The sequence below is a fragment of the Aspergillus versicolor genome, assembly GCF_001890125.1.
Source record: "Aspergillus versicolor CBS 583.65 unplaced genomic scaffold ASPVEscaffold_12, whole genome shotgun sequence".
In the NCBI taxonomy this organism is placed as follows: domain Eukaryota; kingdom Fungi; phylum Ascomycota; class Eurotiomycetes; order Eurotiales; family Aspergillaceae; genus Aspergillus; species Aspergillus versicolor.
Genome location: NW_024467535.1, coordinates 558018 through 576588, shown reverse-complemented (window position 1 = coordinate 576588; position 18571 = coordinate 558018). Strand labels below are relative to the sequence as shown.

General features: G+C 50.0%; 9 protein-coding genes across 9 annotated transcripts; 4 read left to right on the top strand and 5 right to left on the bottom strand.

The window, feature by feature from the left end:
• Window positions 1–32: 32 nt before the first annotated feature.
• On the bottom strand, window positions 33–1576 carry ASPVEDRAFT_141492 (MOSC domain protein; the record flags this gene model as incomplete). Its single annotated transcript, XM_040807752.1, has 2 exons — window positions 33–133; window positions 247–1576. The coding sequence occupies 2 exons, from the start codon at window positions 1574–1576 to the stop codon at window positions 33–35; spliced, it is 1431 nt and encodes a 476-aa protein (XP_040672870.1).
• A 752-nt stretch (window positions 1577–2328) lies between these two features.
• Window positions 2329–3319, top strand: ASPVEDRAFT_357620 (uncharacterized protein). The gene has a single exon (XM_040811066.1). It carries the CDS (start codon window positions 2498–2500, stop codon window positions 3158–3160), a length of 663 nt encoding a protein of 220 aa, XP_040672869.1. The 5' UTR covers window positions 2329–2497; the 3' UTR covers window positions 3161–3319.
• Window positions 3320–3811: 492 nt separating this feature from the next.
• Window positions 3812–4504, bottom strand: ASPVEDRAFT_112386 (uncharacterized protein; the record flags this gene model as incomplete). Its single annotated transcript, XM_040805608.1, has 1 exon — window positions 3812–4504. A coding segment is annotated over one exon (693 nt), but the record flags the coding sequence as incomplete, so codon positions are not given.
• Window positions 4505–5891: 1387 nt separating this feature from the next.
• pre8 (proteasome core particle subunit alpha 2) lies at window positions 5892–7250 on the bottom strand. The gene is made up of 5 exons (XM_040813562.1): window positions 7197–7250; window positions 7126–7145; window positions 7026–7076; window positions 6364–6966; window positions 5892–6307 (listed from the first exon to the last, which is right to left on the bottom strand). The coding sequence occupies exons 1-5, from the start codon at window positions 7238–7240 to the stop codon at window positions 6189–6191; spliced, it is 837 nt and encodes a 278-aa protein (XP_040672867.1). The 5' UTR covers window positions 7241–7250; the 3' UTR covers window positions 5892–6188.
• Window positions 7251–7627: 377 nt separating this feature from the next.
• On the top strand, window positions 7628–8626 carry ASPVEDRAFT_141744 (E3 ubiquitin-protein ligase MARCH; the record flags this gene model as incomplete). Its single annotated transcript, XM_040807776.1, has 2 exons — window positions 7628–8440; window positions 8489–8626. 2 exons carry the CDS (start codon window positions 7628–7630, stop codon window positions 8624–8626), a joined length of 951 nt encoding a protein of 316 aa, XP_040672866.1.
• A 1166-nt stretch (window positions 8627–9792) lies between these two features.
• On the top strand, window positions 9793–12493 carry ASPVEDRAFT_88358 (uncharacterized protein; the record flags this gene model as incomplete). The annotated part of the gene is made up of 3 exons (XM_040818295.1): window positions 9793–9919; window positions 9978–10773; window positions 10837–12493. The coding sequence occupies 3 exons, from the start codon at window positions 9793–9795 to the stop codon at window positions 12491–12493; spliced, it is 2580 nt and encodes an 859-aa protein (XP_040672865.1).
• Window positions 12494–13181: 688 nt separating this feature from the next.
• On the bottom strand, window positions 13182–14280 carry ASPVEDRAFT_88357 (amidohydrolase family protein; the record flags this gene model as incomplete). Its single annotated transcript, XM_040818294.1, has 2 exons — window positions 13182–13896; window positions 13979–14280. The coding sequence occupies 2 exons, from the start codon at window positions 14278–14280 to the stop codon at window positions 13182–13184; spliced, it is 1017 nt and encodes a 338-aa protein (XP_040672864.1).
• Window positions 14281–14446: 166 nt separating this feature from the next.
• On the bottom strand, window positions 14447–15109 carry ASPVEDRAFT_88356 (uncharacterized protein; the record flags this gene model as incomplete). Its single annotated transcript, XM_040818293.1, has 3 exons — window positions 14447–14644; window positions 14782–14824; window positions 14901–15109. 3 exons carry the CDS (start codon window positions 15107–15109, stop codon window positions 14447–14449), a joined length of 450 nt encoding a protein of 149 aa, XP_040672863.1.
• Window positions 15110–15761: 652 nt separating this feature from the next.
• On the top strand, window positions 15762–17847 carry ASPVEDRAFT_88355 (uncharacterized protein; the record flags this gene model as incomplete). The annotated part of the gene is made up of 4 exons (XM_040818292.1): window positions 15762–16194; window positions 16245–16643; window positions 16692–17053; window positions 17101–17847. 4 exons carry the CDS (start codon window positions 15762–15764, stop codon window positions 17845–17847), a joined length of 1941 nt encoding a protein of 646 aa, XP_040672862.1.
• Between the last annotated feature and the right edge of the window lie 724 nt (window positions 17848–18571).

Sequence of the window (18571 nt, the reverse complement as noted above, 5' to 3'; positions counted from 1 at the left end):
TTAATGAGCCAATAAAATATACAAATAGCCAATTAAACCCCCTCCACAACTTCACCTGGTTTCAGCATCTTAATATAACAATGCTCGCCTGTCTCCAAGACAGATACTGCGTCTCCAACCCGAATCCGGGATTCTACAGTTCGGCTGTTAGCACAATTCCAGCAAACAACATAAATAAAGGGGAGGGAAGGTTTTGCTTCATAGGTATGTGGTTAGACAAGCCCATGAACGCCAAGGTGGACTCACCCTGCACGGCCGGAACCCCCTGCATTCCCAAACAAGCATTTGTCAGATCGCCCTTGTCGATGCGTCTATAACTCTTCAACGCCCGATCCGGTTCCCGTGGGTGTCGGATCCCAGTATCCGGGTCGACATTGGGGAGTTTGCACCGGATTGTGCGGCAGGCCGTGTAAATCACCAATCCCGACCTGGAATTGTTGGATTCGTTGGTTTTGGTTTCCGAGGTATCGTCCCCTACTACTTTTTTTGCAGTAGTAGCAGATGGTGCTGCTGATGGAGGTGAGATGCGAATAACCTTCCAATCATCTTCCACAAACGCCCCAGGACCCTGGATGATAACATTTGCTCTGAAGCGCCGAATACTCAAATGCTGGATATCATCCACGCAGTGCAAGTTAACGTCTCTTACACTAGCGAGGCCAAGGAGGTGAATTGGGTATGCGTCTGCGAAGCCGGTCGTAGGCTGGAAGCCAAGATCCTGTTTGCGAGGGGCGTTGCGATAGATTTCTCTGGTGTGGGATGGGTTTACACGGAACAAGGTTATATGACGGTCATGACTCTGACCTGGTTCATGCGGGACGATGAAACGGTGAAAGGAGGGTGGGATGAATTGGCCGTAGTTGTACGCTAGGGGATTATCTTTCCATATTTTGACAGGGGTAAGTGGTAAAGTGGGCTGTTGGTTTCGACAAGAGGGAGGATGAAGGGGCACCATGAATGAGGTTTCCCTTGGGATGACGTTGAAGTAAGTGCCGGCTTTGATAATGGCCGAATGTAGCGAGTTGCGGCCAACACGGGGGTAGTATATCACCATAACACCGCGTGACTTAATCTCTGCAAGCTCAGGACTGTACCCCGGCGCATCTGGATCAGGGATCCAAATCTCCGGACGAACGAGAGCAAGCCTGTTAAAGCCGCGATTGCGAAGAGTACGGGCTACCCAAGTCGACCCATCTTTGGGGTCCTTGCAAGGCTCCGCCTCTGCAAAGCAAAACTGCCTATCAAAGGCAAAGCCTGTGGCGATGACATCGGCTTCATTGAGTTCAACGCCTGCACAGCTCTTAAGAGGATAGGTAAAGAGTGCTTTCACGCGCCACGCTGGGCGTCCTTGCTCGTCTATGCTGCCTTCGGGAACACCCTGGCTGTATTCTGGGTGGAATTCATCGTGTAGATTAGTTTGGCTTGTTAGGAGCCCGAGGATGCGGCAGCCTTTCGGAGTATATGAGCTTTTAACGAAGGGCCGGATCACGGAATATAAAGTGATTAGCAGAGCGCCTGCTGTGACAAGGATGGTATTGATTAATGTGGCATTCTGATCACCAGGGGATCCCAGCATTGCCATCAGTGACGAAGCGGTGGCAGCTGGTCGGCTTGCTCTGAACCGGCTAGGTAAGAGTCGTCTCGGACTTTAGGTGGTTTATATACAAATATTTGATGCCATCAACCTCATCTCCCGGAACACTTGCTCCGGTCAAATGAATCTGGTTGACGGCTCTTTATTGGCTGAATGAGCCATCCATATTGAGGTTAGACTTAGGTCTAGGGCTTTATAGTCACCTGTTAGCTGTTCCACGTGATGCTAAGAGCGCGACTTTCCTGTTTGGGTAACTACGCGCCTGCGAGCTTCAGCCCAATCATCACGTATATCGTGGTGGCCAGCAGCGCCGACGCAGGTGTTTCTGCAAATTGATATGGCGAGGTACATTTCTGGTGCCATATAACTCGAAATGAGACGAAGTGATAGGCTTTTTGTCGACTGATCGCGTATTTTGTTCAAGATGAACACGCAAGAATTACTCAGCCCTGCAACCCAAAGACCTCGTACGCCTTCCCTAGTAAACCAATGCCTAATACGGATACTAATTAATGTAGGCGCGGTTGTCTCATTTCCCGCATCGCAATCACTGCAAGCGTCGACGTCTCTCAATGTAGATGCGGTTTCCACCGGTCTGCCCCAACTAGATGATGCAATCAGTCCGCCGCTCGTAGGAGATGACGGCGACAGCGAGCCTGGAGGAATTCCTCAAGGGCAGGTTACGGAGGTGTTTGGTCCTCCTGGAGTTGGGAAAACGTCTCTTGCGTATGTTGTCTTTTAGCCAACATATGATTACAAGCCTAACATGAGTCCAGATTGAGCACTGCCTCAAATGCTCTACAAGCAGGCGGGAAAGTGGTTTGGATTGGTACGAGGCCCAATGTATCCTACGAGAAATTCTGCTAACTTGTGACTTAAGATACTGGGTCTCCATTGCCGCGGATGCGTCTACGTGAAACACTACAAAGATGTATCCAGCACTCCAAATCGTCTCAGACTGTAGAGGAGCTAGTCCGAAGCTTAACTCACATTAGAGCTCAATCTCTACCTCATCTACTTGCGCTCCTGCTCCACGGCCCGTCGAACTTCCCACCCGAGGGCTGCACCTTGTTAGTCGTCGACTCTGCCTCAGGACCGTTCCCGTCATATTTCCCCAACCCAACTGAGCTCAAAGCTCGTCTTTCGCAGTCGAAGACCATCGATAAATCCCAAGTTCAATGGCTTATGAATCGAAATGCCAACGTCACAAGCGACTTAGCAAATCAGCTCACGAAACTGGCGACAACCCACCAAATGGCAGTCCTTGCTATAAATCAGACTAGAACTCGAATTAAGGGTCAGCCACGTGCGACGCTTTGTCCTGTCTTGTCCGGTGGATCGTGGGAAAGCAGTATAAACACTCGCCTCGTTTTATACCACGATTTTTATACCACCGAGGACGCGTCTGACAGCATTCGGTTCGCCGAAGTGATGAAAAGAGCCGGAAAGTTATTGGCCGTGCGTTTGGAGGAGAACATTATTCCATTCGTTATTGAGACGGTAAGCTCTCACAGTCTACAAATTCTTCATTCGCTTACAGTGAGAAGGACGGTCTGCGAGCCTTAGGCAATCATCCGTCGCCTCCTATGGCCGCTTTCAATCCGGACGAGGGACAAGACCCAAATATACAGAGAAAACGAAAGGTGGATGAAATTGCAGACAGTCAAGATGAAGATGACTCCGATGCCGAATACGGATGGGTCGACGAGGATGCCGGCCTTCTCGAGAAGTGAACTCAAAGAAAGCAAATTATGGCAATAATGGCAATAATTATATCCTGCGCTGGCTATATTATATTACAAATATATGGTCCGATTATATGACCCAAACGAATATCCGAAATCCCTGGACAAAAGAAACATGGTGAGGTGATTGAAATGAAACCTAAAAGTCGTCGCGATGACGACGCTCAACCCATGTTTCAGTCATCGCCAATATCTTGTCCCCCGGCATATCCATGTCTGGCTGAGATTGAGGGGTCCTCGACACAGAATTCGTGACCGATCCACGACCGAAATTAACCCCGCCCCGTACTGCCGACGACTCCCCGCCAGGGGGATTCGAAGCCTGCAACGAGCCCAAGTGGATCGGACTTCCGATCAATCCGGAGCGTTGATTTCCGTGGACAACGTCAACGAGCTTTCCAAGCACCGCGAACTCCAGCTTCAGCTTCACGCTGTAGATGACGCCTTTCAGCGTGATTTGGATGGCGTATACGCTGGCGTACTCGAGGCCTAGCAACACCAGGTCCATGAGGACAATTACCACGTTTATTCCCACCAGCTGACGCATGATTTTCTGATTCTCGCGACTGGAGCCAAGCTGGAGCATTTTGACGGTTTCCCAAACATATAGTATCGAAATGATAACCTCCTGGATGGTGAACCCCGTCATTTGGATCTTTTCCATGATGTTATAGCCCTCCACCCAGGGAGAGCGGACCTCCTTATCGTTTTTGATGACATTCGAGCCATAAGTCAAGACTGTTGTTGGCACGTGCAGGAAAAAGACATTTGCGATGATCATGTACAGAACACGATGGAGAATACGCTCATCTCGAAGCACAAGATGTAACCGTGAATACAGGACAAGGGATTGTCCTGTGACCATAATCCACCAGCCAATGGTGAGGATACTGACAGAGAGCGTTGAATTCACGTGGCTGAAGAATTTCAACAGAAAGCCAACCGAGTATGGCACGACCCCAAGTACTCCGGAGGTTAACAGACTCCAAAAGTACAGCCCTCCCCACCGTCGAAAGGTCGAAAGCACCAAGATGACGAGTTCAAGTACATTGTAGCAAGACAGTGAAATAAATATCACCAATATCGCCAGTAGGCCGTCGGAATTTCCACCGCTAAGCTGCCCAGAGATTCCATCATAGACATCTTCAGTATCAGACACAGACATAGCGTGACAATAATGGCATCTAGATAACGAGTCAACATAAGGACCACAGGAACAAAAGGTCGAGTAGCCCCGTCGTTCTCAACGGGAGACGAAGGAAAAGGATCCCAGCATATGGACCTTAGGAAATTTCAAAGCAGGCTGAAGGGAAGCACCCACCATCCGACCTCGAATCGGAACCGTTCGAGAAGCACAGAAACACCGGTAGCCGCTGTTGGCCTCCCCGACAGGCCCCAGCAATTGCTTTATACAGCGCAGAGTAATAAGACGATGCACACAATAGCCACCGCTCCGCTTCGCCCCCTTTCTCCAGGAAACCCCCCTCTAATCCCGACCAGACCAAATAGCAAACAAACAATGGACACTGAAAACCTTCAACGCCCGTAGCGAGGGTAGATACCGAGTGACCGATCTGAGGTGACGCGTCGCTTCCCTTCCATATCCAACGACTTTGAAGCCCCTCCTTGGCAGCGATGACGACGACAGAGCAATCGAGAGGGCCGCCAGAAAAATAAAACAGCACGACGATGAAACAGCGTGACAGGGGTACTAGCAGGAAATGGCAGGATATCCAAATTCAAGTCGCACAGAACCACCCGAAACTATCCCTGATGCGTGGTCAAAGAAGGAAAATCCCAGAGCACCGCGAGGATGAGGAGGTGATGCTCGTTAGTTGTTACAGCTCCAGCCTGCCCAGCCCTCCAAGCGCAGCGCAAATCTTTTGCTGTTTGCCCTTGGAAATCGAATCCGAGCGTCGATTGTGGATGGGATGATCTGGGGAACCCAAGTTTAAGAGGTTTCCTGGTCAATAATTATTAAAGGAAACAGAGTTTTGCCCCAGCAGGGCTGTACGAGGTTAGTTGGAGGCTCGCTTGAACGCTTCTTTCAAGTTGGAGTCAGCCTAGTACTAAGTGGTCTCCAGTCTGCCGATTTGGGGGGCTGGGCAGGGTCGGCGGCAAGGATTCAGCCACTAAGACTGCGCCTTGGGATCTGAACGCGACAGATCGTCTATGCTCGTCGACGAAACATATTCAAACAACACATTCATAAAACTCCAGGGTTGGTATGCGTGACAACCGTCATGTCGATCTGCCTTTGACTGAGAAAATGCGCGGATGGGAGTGCCCGTGGGTGCGGGGCACTTGGTCTGACCTCTGACTTCATGACGCATTGGGAGGGGAATTAGCCTAGCCCAATTTCCTGGCTCGCATGATTACTCTACACCGCTGGGCATCGCCGGCCACGAAGTAAGTCCTCCTGGACAGTGTCACCAGAATGTAGCAAGCTGGTTCTGATGGCTGGGATGGTACAACAGGTCCCAGTCCCAAGTCCGGGGTTAGTTGCTTGGCTGTTCATACACGTTGCTTGGTGGTTAGATCGCAACTTGGCAGGAGACTACGATACCGAGTACATGCATGAAACAAGTCGTCTGTTGTGGGACTGAATACCGTTCATTTTTATGAGACTAAGGTGCGTTCATTTCATGCTTGGCTCTTTAATGATCGCCAGTGGTTGGCGTGGATTCTGTGTTTCAGCCGGGCTGGCGAGCGTATCATACAGTCGACAGCTGATACTTTCAAGGTTAAGTAGCGCGGATGTAGAAACGAGATATGCAAAGGTCCTTGTCAGACTTAGTAGGCGTCTATTATGCTACAGTTCTCCCGGCTGGATAACATGAGCGAATCCTTCACAGACTGGTCAGGTAGTCTTCGATCTCCTCTTTCGTCAACTTTCTAAACCTGGGGCCACGAGCTCCCTCAACACCTTCGTAGCCGAGTAGATGGTCGGCGGGAGGTCCGACGATACCTAATACCGACAATTAGTATGCGATGCGCGGTATACATGTCTCCTTGTGAGCTTACCAATTTCTATCGTGTCACCATTCATCTCACCCTCGATTGTCTCCTTCAAGGTCAGAAGAGCAATGTGGATGGCGTCTTCAAGCTCCAGCCCTTCAGTGTAACGTTTCTCAAGGAACGTCTTTGCACTCGTGGCATGCTTTCCGATGGCCGTGGCCTTCCATGGGTAATAGCTGCCGCTAGGGTCGACCTGGTATAAGCTAGGTCCACCCTTTAGGGTGCCGCCTGTCTTTCCTGTGGCCTTCTTGGGTTCGTCCTCATCTTCCTTCTCAGCCTCCTCGGACTCGGGTTCAACTCCCTCATCCCAACCCGCCATCAGCAAGCTGACACCATATGGTCGGACACCACCAGACTGGGTTGCCTCTTGCACAACGCGAGCAACATCCTGCACCAATATTCGAGTTGGCGGGTATTCATTATAGATACGCTTGTAGCCGGTGTGGGAGACCTTGCGGGCTTTGTCGACGAGCACTCGGTAGTCGGGGCTCATGCCAGCATAGACCATGCCAATGTCCGGTGTGATGAGGGAGATCTTGGAGAGGGAGGGAGGGTCAATCAAAGGAGAGGAGGATTTCTTTTCGGTAGCCAAGACGATTCCATTCGTAGCTGACGGAAGGAAGTACAATTAGCAGCTGTGTTTACCTGAGCTTCCTCCGCACACCTACCTTTGATTCCGAGGGCAGTTACGCCTTGGTTGACCGCGTTCAATGCATATTCTACATCATTAGCATAGTCGCTCAAAGTAATGCATTGGGTGGATGGTACCGATCTGAACAAGCTTCCCGCTGTGAGGTGTATTAGTAGCTGAGACCGTTCATCATTTGAGCTCCGCTTACCTTGGGGAGAAGGTGGTGAGGGAGAAAGAGTATCTGTCGGCCATCGGGACGTTTTTCTATCTCCACAAGCTTCACAAATGTCAAGAAACTGAAGAAAAGAAGGAGAAGTGATAGCTGAGATGGGAGAAGGCCGTGAGGATAGATAGCACGCAGGCGGCAGGATGTTACGTTAGCCTTGGGAGTTGGCCCAGCTCCGGCCAGCTCGCCAAGCTGGAGGGCGGTGAGGGGGCAGTAAACCCAGAGCTTTCTCTCCACTTGAGCCCACTCAACTTCCTCCCCGTCGTTTTCTTTTTTTCTTTGTTTTTTTATACCTGCCTCACTAGACTTGACTGCTGTTGGTTTCTTGCTGCGTCTAGAGACTCCGGCCATTTATGTATTTGGCTGTTATGATATCTACATACTATGAGGCTTTTTTAAACACCTAGACCACCATGGAATGGCTGAATACGCCAACCTGGCAATTCCCTTCGCAATCCTCGCGTGCGGATACCACAAACATCGAAGGAAATCAGAACCCTGAAGAGACCCAGCAGGCTGGGGATTCAGGTAACCCGCCGGAGCCTCCTAAAAAGCATTATCCGAATCGCGTATGTCGCATATGCCTGGAGTCCGTGCCTCCCACATTTATTCCTCCATCGGAGCACGTGCCTGGCTTTCTCCAACGTGAGCCACGAGTCGTCTATGAGTCGGAAGACCCAGAACTTGGTCGTCTCGTTCGACCCTGCAAATGCAAAGGCTCTTCCCGTTATGTCCACGAGGGATGCCTCCAGACCTGGCGACATGCCGACCCGAGCTATGGCAGGAGACACTACTGGAATTGCCCGACATGCGGTTTTCAATACCGACTAGAACGTCTCACTTGGGCCCGCTGGATTAGTAGCACCATGACTCAATTGATTCTAACCTTTGTCGTCCTGATTTTGACCGTCTTCATTCTTGGTTTCATTGCTGACCCTATTATTAACCTTTACGTTGACCCCGTGGAGACGATATACTATGCCGACTATTGGGATGGCAATAGCTTATCTGGAAACAAGCAAGCTACTTGGTTTGAGCACTTCATGAAGGGGATGGCATCGCTAGGGCTGTTGTCTTTCATCCAAGTCCTTTACGGTCTGTCGCCGTGGCACTGGTTCAACGTCCGATCATCTACCATTGTTCGTGGCCGCGTCAACACTGGGAGGAACCGAGTGTCCAATCTCAGTTGGATTGTCATCGTGCTCGGCATTGGCAGTTTTCTCTGGGTATGAATATCCGTAGATCTCAGCTTTTCTTCGACTGACCACCTTTAGGCTGTCTACAAAGGCGTAAGAGCCTGGAGCCGCAGGACCTTAGAGAAGGCGGGTGAGCGTGTGATGGACGTACCCTTGCCTGATGACGACGAAGATGGTGATGAGAATGAGCAGACTGAACGACCCAAAACAGAGTAGTGCACTCAACTGTATCCATTGGTTGATAGCTGCGCGGTTCGATATGATGCAATATTTGTATCTCTGATACGCACAATCTTAAGTTGTCACGCTCCTCTCCATGACGTGCCAATTAGTCAACGTGCGAATAACGACACTGACCCTCTTAACCTCGGAGGAGTCTGGGAGGTGGATACGGTTGAGAACGTTCTGTTCCCGTCTGTCCCTCTGCCTCGTCCAACCAGATGAACTTCTAGGGAGGGTTTAACTGCTTCCCCGAACAATTCTAGCGCTCTCACAGTGGGTATTTCTCTCACAAAGGGTGATTTTCACCGTGGGCGTTTTCGATTGAGGTGCAGTACATCGCATGTTATGTAGTTGGGTTGATATAGCTATGAATAACATCTATTTCTCTCAGAAACACCAGTTGTCAGCCATAGTGACCCATGGGTGTCAATAGACAAACTTTTAAATATCCAATTTGTCAAACCAGTCTCGCGTGTGGTTCTAGAGCTCCTTGCCTTTGTTGTTGCGTTTGCACACACAATCAACAGTTAGGGCCTTTCTGGGTCACGCCTGGATCCAGAGCCAATGTTTGCTGCTAGTGCTGTGGTAGACAACACAACCTATGCCACCCTTGTAATGATGCTCAACCCTTTTCTTTAACTGGATTCACTATTCAGAACCTTCAAGCTCAGATTACGTGGCCGGCTCTTTCTTTGCGTGCTTTATCAGCAGTGTGTAGCAACTGGGCTCCACCCAGTGACCCAATATCAAAAGGGCTGGGTGAGTGCATTCACAACACTGAACGCTCATTGGCGGATATAGACCTTTGGTGTCCCTATATCTGATATCTGCCTGGGTGCTGCGCATGTTTTTTTTTTTTTTTTTTTTTTTTTTTTTCAGACAGGTCGGCGCTAGCAGTTCAGGATGCGTGAATTATACCAAGCCAGCGAAGAGGATGAGTGGCCTTGTAGTTGAGCAACACTTTAGGGTGTCTCTTCTTTCTCCTGTGACAGTGTTTTTTTCTATGCTGCTGAGTATCCCCTTCACACGCTTCTTCCCTTGGTTGTCTTTGTGATTCCAACCATAGCTCTTGACTTGCCGTGTCCAAGCCCAAATAGCCTAGACATAACAAGCTTCTCTTGTTTACGGTGAATCCCAGCTCTTCAAATTCCGCGAACGCCATGTCGTTCGACGGTTCTGGATCCAGCTCCAGCTGTGGCTCTAGGGGTCTTCGTTCGTCCGCTGCACGCGCCGACTCGCCTACTTTGCCTCCGTTTAGTATCCCTGAGGGCGAACGTCGTCTTTTTGGTTTGTTAATCAGTCTCTCCAGAATATATGAAGCAAGATACTCATGGAAAAGATATAGATGAAGTGGCTGGAGAGCACGATCACCACACAACTATCAACGATGACGAGGAGCCGCAGGTTGGAGAAAGTCTGCAAGAGGCCATCGAGACTACCATCCAAAGCCCTGCCCTCAGCGAGCCTGAGACCGTTCTCTTAATTCGTTCTCGGTCTCATTCTCGTTCACCCAGTGTTCCCACCGAACCTTTCCCCAACCTCAACGATTCCGAGGCCCATCCTCCCCCGGATGAGTATTGGGCACAAGAGCGGGCTTACGATTACGCTCTAGGAAAGGTAGGAGCGGAAGACCGACGGTACAGAGAGGTCAATGACTGTATAGCTGCGCTCCGTGGCTCTCTATCGTCGGTTGAAGAAGACAGTACCCATATGACGGTGTTGGAAGGTGTCCATCCATGCCCCGAAGTAACTCATTACGACCATTTCTGTGCCCATCATGAGACTCACAAGCAAACGCTCTGGACCAAGGTCAATAATTTCCTCAACTCGAACGAGGAGCTTCCAGACACTTTTAGACGACGCTTCCTCTTAATTTGCGCCATGATTGCTGATATGGAGGTCATTTTCTTTCGTGGAAAGGAATTTCCCAGTGACCCTATACGGCTTATTTCTATCGACGAACTTAATAGAACTCTGCGGCAGGCACGTGAAATCCACCAAGAAGTTGTTGATGTGCACTTCCTCATCAATCACGAGAAGGAGAATGCAGAGCGTACTCGTTACTATGTGGCTCAGGTGGCGGCTGAGCGTGGACTCACCCTGGTCGGCCGCTTCCAGCGCATGTCCCTGCTCATTACACAGTAAGTCCTTCTCATCAGCCCTAAAAAGAGCACAGAACACTGACTTTGCTGCTGGCCACAAAGCTACCTAAAGCGCGTCCGCCACGCGGAGCAGAGCTTTTTCGAGCTGCTCCTTCAGTTTTACGATGTTTATTTCTATGAGGATTTTCACGTCATGTACAACAACTTCCGAGTCGAGCAGAGCATGCACGGAGTCCCTCGCCGACTACAGCAGACCTCGCACACTCTAACTGCCATCTATCAGATGCTTGCACTCATGGCTCAGGAGTACAAGGAGCTTGGCGAGATCAATGCCGATATTGGAAAAACCTACTTAACCCCAGTTCTGAAAGAGCTTTCTGATGGACCCTGCATCTGCACCGATATTTTTTACTGCGCACCCTCCGCGGTAGAAGGTCAGGATCCGGAAGTGCCTCCTCATCATCAGCACTGCCCCCGTAACAATAACGGGGAAGCTGAATCTCAACGAGACCTGGCATCCAGTGGCGATGGTTCTTCCGCTGACCCTCAGTGTTATCTTACACGGCACGTTTTTGAGCAGTGGCTTTCCTGTGAGGTTCCATCCGAGTCTCGTTCCGAGCTTCGTCGGGTTGAAAGCACTCAACTCTCAACCCCTTCCCCCGATCACAATCACACCCAGTCCGATCACGTTGGCCTTGCTGGTCAACCTGCCATAGTCCAGTCTACTGAGGACCATGATGTCCATGATCAGGAGATACCCTCGCAGGCTTCCGAGAGTGTCGCGGCCCAGGTTTCCATCTTCAAGGATAAATCTGTCGAGCACTCCCAGAGTGGTTCTTTACAAGAATCTGAAACCGAATATGCCCCGGCTGAGGCCATGTCTAGTGCTGAGTTTGTGAACTACTATGCGCGCGTCAATCACGCCAACCAGAGCAGCCAGAGTGACCTTTCCCACACTTCCATTGAGGCCCAGGCAGTTGGCTACTCTCCCTATGATGTTCCACTTCCTAATGGCCTTCCTACCATCCAACAGACTCAGCAACTCGAGAGCGACATATATCACAGGCTAGGCGTTCCAAACACCCTAGATGACAGCAACCATACTTTGGCCGAATACCACGAGGAAAAATCCCCCGAGCAAAGTCTCAATAGCGAGTTCGACCTTCTTGATTTGAACTCTTCAGATGGCGATTGGCTTCCTTACGACCACGACGCTGACAGCCCGGAAGAGAGCGAGAAATCCTTCGCTTACCACGCTCAACGCAGAAACGCCGGCATGGCACACTTTGACATGGACTTCACCACCCTTGGCAACCGTCTCGAGCAAATGGCTTCAGCCTACACCTACGAAAACAACAATTACAGCCACCCCAGACTCCCTGCAGACTTTCGTTTTCGCGACGAGACCCCCATTCCATCTACTCCTGTTCACTACAATGCCGAGATCCACAGAGATTACACGGCTCCTAACATCTTTGACAATCACGCCCGTTATCGCCATAACCTCGAGACTGGACCCGTCTTTGGTTACACTGAAGCCCACGGCTCCTCGCTCTCCTCGGACGTCGCACATCCTAATCTCCCACGGGACGAGTCAGGCCTACGTAATGGCGGCATTCTTCGTGAAGACGGCACTTATTCTCCCCTCCTCCCTCCATACACCGAGGCTGCCCCGGAGCCGCGGTACGTTTCGCACCCTGCTGACTTCCACGTTCCCAGACCTGGACGCCGTGGTGCGCGCTATTCTTGGCGTAGGTAGACCCTTTATCTCCTCTTGTAGAGCTTGGTGATCGTCTTACGGCTTCTAATGGTACCTCCTTACTTATCTTTTTCGTTGTTGATGGAATCGTTGGGGTCGGTCATTGGTTGTTGGTTGTTGGTTGAAGATCAATGTTTCGTTGGCACTGAGCTATGGACGAAATAAGTGGGCATTTCAATTTCATTTCTTTGTTTGTTATGGACATGCTGCTGTGGTTTTTGTTCCGATGAGCATACTGCAGCACTAACATGGCACAAACATAAGACCGACTTGAGGTCGGATTTATTTGTACAAGTCAAACACATATGGGGGAGAGGTACAAGCCGGAAACACGAAAAAAAAAAAAAAAACTGAAAAAAAAAAAAAAAAAAAAAGAGGGGAAATGAATAAATAACAATTTAAATTCTTAGTTGATCAATACGAATTGCAATATGAAATAAGGGAATGATACGATATCCAACGAAAGGAAGGATAGGTTTTATGGATGTCATTTTGTGTACTACCTACTACGATAATGACCAGCATTAGCAGGACTTCAGATGCGATATCATGGGTAGCTTAGTTAGGATTTCCATTTGATGGGGTCCTCAAAGTCGTATACAGGTAGTCCAAGCAAATACACTTTCCCATCTTCAGTACATCCTTTCTCGCCGCCGTTTCTAACCGGCATGCCGATGAATGAACAAAACTAAGCCTCAGAATCCTTATACGCGCCCAGCTTAAACAGTTTCTTCGCATTATCCTTCCCAATCTTCCTCTTATCGACCAGGTTCAATTCTGCAGCATCAAACCACTCACAAGCATCGGGGAACGTCTCGAATGGATAATCAATCGAGAACAAGATCCGATCAGACCCAACCTCACTCATACAGAAGTTCAACGTCGTCGTCGAAAAGTGACCTGACGTCGTGATCCAAATGTTATCAGCGAAATACTCTCGTATCGTCCGCTTACACGTCTCCGCAAGCCCCAGAACCTTCTTCCGGTCCTCAAACCAGTGGTTTATCCGCCACATGTCGAACGGGATGTGCTCGCCCAGATGGCCTAGGATGATCTGCAGCTTCGGGTGTCTGTCGAAAACGCCGTTTGTTACCATGCCCAGGGTGTGCAGGGAGACACCATGTGCGAAGCTAAGGGGTGGTCCAACGAGCCATTTCCTGTCGGCCCAGAGCTTATTGTAGATTGTGCCTGTGGGGTTTCGTGGGTGTAGATAGAGCGGGACGTCGAGGTCTGTGGCTGTCTTCCAGAAGACATCCCAAGAGGCGTTGTCGTAAAAGATCATGTCATCGCCGTCTGGGCCAGCTCGTTGCGTGTCGTTTACAAGGGCGCCGAGGAAGCCGTATTTCTCGACACAGCGGCGGAGCTCGGCGGCTGCTTCTTCAGGGTTATGCATCGATAGTGTCCTATATATATACATAATCTAGTTAGCTCTGTTTACGATGAGAGGAAGATAAGACAGCAGTAAATATTGTGGCTGCAACTCACGCAAAAGCCCCAAACCGATCCGGTCTACCCTTAATCTGCTCCGCGATATAGTCATTGATTTCAACCGCTAGTGCTTGAGCCTCGGCTGGATCCCAGATATCCTGGACACCGGGTGCGGTGTAAGAAAGGATTTGGTAGCCGACGCCATACTTGTCTGCATGCTCGATGCGGATCTTATTGATGTCCGTGATTTCCTTGACGTGGGTTTCTGGGTCTGTGGAAAAGAGAGAAGCCCACCAACGGGTCTTCTCTTCGAAGCGGGGGAGAGCAAAGGCCTCTTCAAGGGCGATTTTTCCGAGCATTTTGAAGGTTATGCCTTGGGTCTTTTGAGGCTAGAAGTAAGAATACTGTTGTTTTGCGTTTGTGGCGAGAGAAATACAATGGTTGTTGTGGCGGTTTATATATCAAGATGTAGGTGCCGCATATCCGATCGGAATTGTTCCGTGGGAAGCTAGGAAGACGAACTCCCTAACTGACTTCATATCGGAAGCATCCATACTCGTACGCATCGCCCATAGGAAGCTTCAGCTTGCGTATGGTTGGGGAGGTGCGCGTTCCGCCGGTCGAGGTGCGCGGACCGCCCGCCATGAGAGCGATTCCCCGCACGATAAGGGCACTGATAAGGGCCCGATAAGACACGATAAGGAACTGGCAGGCAGCGGAGATCTGGGGTTGTTAGCGCCTGGCAGAGAGCCGGAGAAGAGTTTCGGACGTCATCAAATAACGGGCTTCAGGCTAGTTCTCCATAGCATAAGGAAGATCGACAGGAATGCGAAATGAAACCAAATACGCTCCGATCCTACCCCCGTACTCTGGGTCTTCTGCCGTACGCCGCTTCCTCCATTTCTGATTGTTGCACATATTATTGACAACTGGTTATACTTAGCGACCGCTATTTCTTCACTCCGCAACCGTTTCCTACCCCAGGGGCCCAGACTCGCCGTCGAGGCGATGCTGTTTTCGTATCGAGCCCGAGTCCACAGCCACGGGCCTGAGCTTCTTGGCCCCCAAGACAGCCTTCTCTTGCGACCCCGAGAAGGATGGCTCCCAAGGCTCGTCCGTCGCTTCATTGGGCAGATCACAAATCTCACTGCCACTTCCAATGCGCACCTCTCCCGGCCTTCCAATCATAGCTGCTCGGTGATCACTGACCGCAGCGCTGCTCCCAAGGATTTGGTTGCTCGCGAATGATCCCCTTGTCTTTGTTGAACTTGAGCCTGCTAATTTCCGCCGCGCCCATCACCCGAGTTCGGGGCGCTTTTGGTAGGTGGCCGACACAAAATCCTGCGCGTTCCAACATCTTCTCAGTCCTTACAATGTCTCCTCTCCGCATCAACTGTCAGCCTTTCCTGTCGGTTTTCACTTCCTTTGTGCTTCACCCCGTCGTCGTTTCCTGAGTTACCTACACGTGGTTGTCGAGTCTCTTTGTCTCGCAACCACTTACGAAATCAACTCAAAGAACTACTTTTTTTGCCCATCTCTAACCACTGGGGAGGGCACCGCCAGTGCGTTATCGCGTGGCTGACATTCTTTGTCCCGTGGTCCGTGAAACTGTCATTGCCCAGTTTGGAGTGGAGCTTGGATTCGTTTCTCGTCGCCTTTGATGAGATCGGCCTTCGCGCCTTTCGACTTCCGAGACTGGTAACTATCTGGGCTTTGAGTTGTAAATGTCACTGGGAGCTGCTACCGGGGCTGTCATTTGTCTGATATAGGTCTCTCAGCTTTGCGCTTCCATCCATATCACGTCCTCAAACACCACCACCACCAAGTTACCTCTTGTACAATGCAAGCCAAAGACCTCACCAGTCCTTTGGGCGACATCGCCCTTGAGCCCCGGACAGAGAACCTCGAGTATGCGGGGGATAGGAAAGACAGTTTCGTGCCAATACGCACTTTTGGGACAGCTGCGGAACGTGCTCGACGGAATATGAACGCGAAGCTGGCGAACCCACTTGCCGGATATTCTCTTGAAGAGCTTCGCAAAAAGGGTATTACCTTCGCTGTTACAAATCAAATAGGTGACAAGGAAGATATTCGCGCTTTTGGGCTGGGCGCAATGTTGGCTCAGGCGCCAGAGAAGTTCGAAAGCGTACCTGGCTTGACAAGAGAAGAACTCGACGTCTTGCGACACGAATTTGAAAATCGTTGGTCACAGCCTTGGACCATGTACCTGGTCATCGTTTTGTGTTCTTTGTCAGCCGCTGTGCAGGGAATGGGTAAGCCTACTGCCTCAGTCCGGGCGATGTCCAAATACTAATTGTTACAGATGAAACCGTGGTGAACGGCGCGCAGATATTCTACAAGCATCAGTTCGGTATCGCGGAAGTGGACAACCCTAGACACAATTGGATTTCGGGGCTCGTGAATTCTGCACCATATTTATGCTGCGCTGTCATCGGTTGCTGGCTGACGGTTCCATTCAACTCTTGGTTTGGCAGACGGGGAACCATCTTCATCACTTGCATTTTCTCGGCTACAACATGTCTTTGGCAGGGCTTTGTCAATACCTGGTGGCACCTTTTTATCGCTCGGTTCGCTCTTGGCTTCGGTATAGGTCCAAAGTCCGCGACGGTACCTATATACGCGGCGGAAACTGCTCCTCCAGCTATTCGTGGTGCCCTTGTAATGCAATGGCAAATGTGGACGGCCTTTGGCATTATGTTCGGTAAGCTCTTTGGCGATATTGTATAGAGTCTAGTGCTAAGACGAGTAGGGTATGCCGCCGACCTAGCCTTCTATCAGGTACCTGATTCATCTGGCATCGTCGGCCTCAACTGGCGCCTGATGCTGGCATCTGCTCTGCTCCCCGCGGTGATCGTCTGCTGCTTCGTCTTTACGTGCCCTGAATCGCCCCGTTGGTATATGTCACGGAATCTTTACGACCGGGCGTATCAGTCGATGTGTAGCTTGCGCTTCAATAAGGTGCAGGCTGCCCGTGATATGTACTACATGTACACCTTGCTTGAGGCCGAGAATTCGATGAAACTAGGGCAAAACAAGTTGTTAGAGCTGATCAACGTACCTCGTAATCGCCGCGCTATGATCGCCTCTGAGCTCGTTATGTTCATGCAGCAGGTACGTCACCACTATTCAAACTATGAGATGAATACTAACTCCTGTAGTTTTGCGGCGTCAACGTGCTTGCCTATTACTCGTCCGAAATCTTCCTGTCAACCAACCGCGCGGACAACAAATTGACCTCCTCTAGCCAACGCAAAGCCCTCACTGCATCGCTGGGTTGGGGCCTCATCAACTGGTTATTCGCTATTCCTGCTGTGTATTCAATTGATACCTTCGGCCGACGAAATCTGCTGCTGAGTACATTTCCTCTGATGGCTCTCGCGATGTTCTTCACAGGCTTTAGCTTTTGGATCCCAGAAGATACGGCAAACAACGCCCGACTCGGATGCACCGCATTAGGAACATATCTATTTGGTATCTTCTACTCCGTCGGCGAGGGACCTGTCCCGTTTACCTACTCCGCTGAAGCCTACCCACTATACGTCCGTTCATATGGTATGGCCTTGGCCACAGCTACAACCTGGTTCTTCAACTTCGTGCTAGCCATCACCTGGCCGTCACTCCTGGATGCCTTCAAACCTCAAGGGGCATTCAGCTGGTACGCCGGTTGGTGCATAGTTGGCTGGTGGCTGATTCTCATGCTCATGCCCGAGACCAAGGGCAAAACACTCGAGGAGCTGGACCAGGTGTTTTCGGTATCTACACAGTTCCACGCCAAATACGGTTTACGGCAGATTCCATATTTCTTGAAGCGATACATCCTGCGGCAACCAGTACAGCCGGAGATCTTGTACGAGCAAGACAATTCTTCTACTAACTTGGCGGATGTGGGATTTAACACGGTTTAAGTCGGATTGAGTTTTTTTGGCAGCGAGTCTACGTATGTATATGAGTAATGTTATATACCCGTCATGTATCTGTATCTGTATGCTTATGTTTATGTTTATGTCCATTATATAGCTAGCTAGTTTATGGGGTATATATTCCTGTGTTCTAGGGAAACGTTGAACCTGGAAAATTTCAGTCAGCATGAATACGTATAAAGAGAAACACGCATAAGCGAGACAGAATAGCCATTTCAGACAGCAGTTGGAACGATTGTTGATCCGCATGGAAATACTCGGAACAGGTCTGTGTGAAATCTTGCTTCATCCTTTGGCTGGGTAATCGATGAATAGAAAAAATGGATACCATACCTTTTACAAAATATTACCAAAATATTTGGCGCTAGGGTTATCATCGGAATTCCCCATTGAGGAGAAGCCCAAGGTTGGCAGACGATGAAGAGTTGTTTGAAGAAAGTCGAAAAATGTCAACAGAAGTCAGGATGACATTAAATCTCCAGAAAGACGCTAATCTAATTAGGAATGGAATTCGCTTATTTGGCCAATAAAAGTAACATATATGTCTAAGAGTCTCCACATGTTTGTGTCCTTTGCATTGTTTGCGTGCTTTGCTCAAAGTCATTCTAGATTTCTAAATTTTCTGGCTCAGGGTTTGAAGGTGGTGCCTGGTGGAAGCCTTTCCCTTGCAAGTTCGGGATCCTGACATCGCTGAGACGGAATTCTGTTT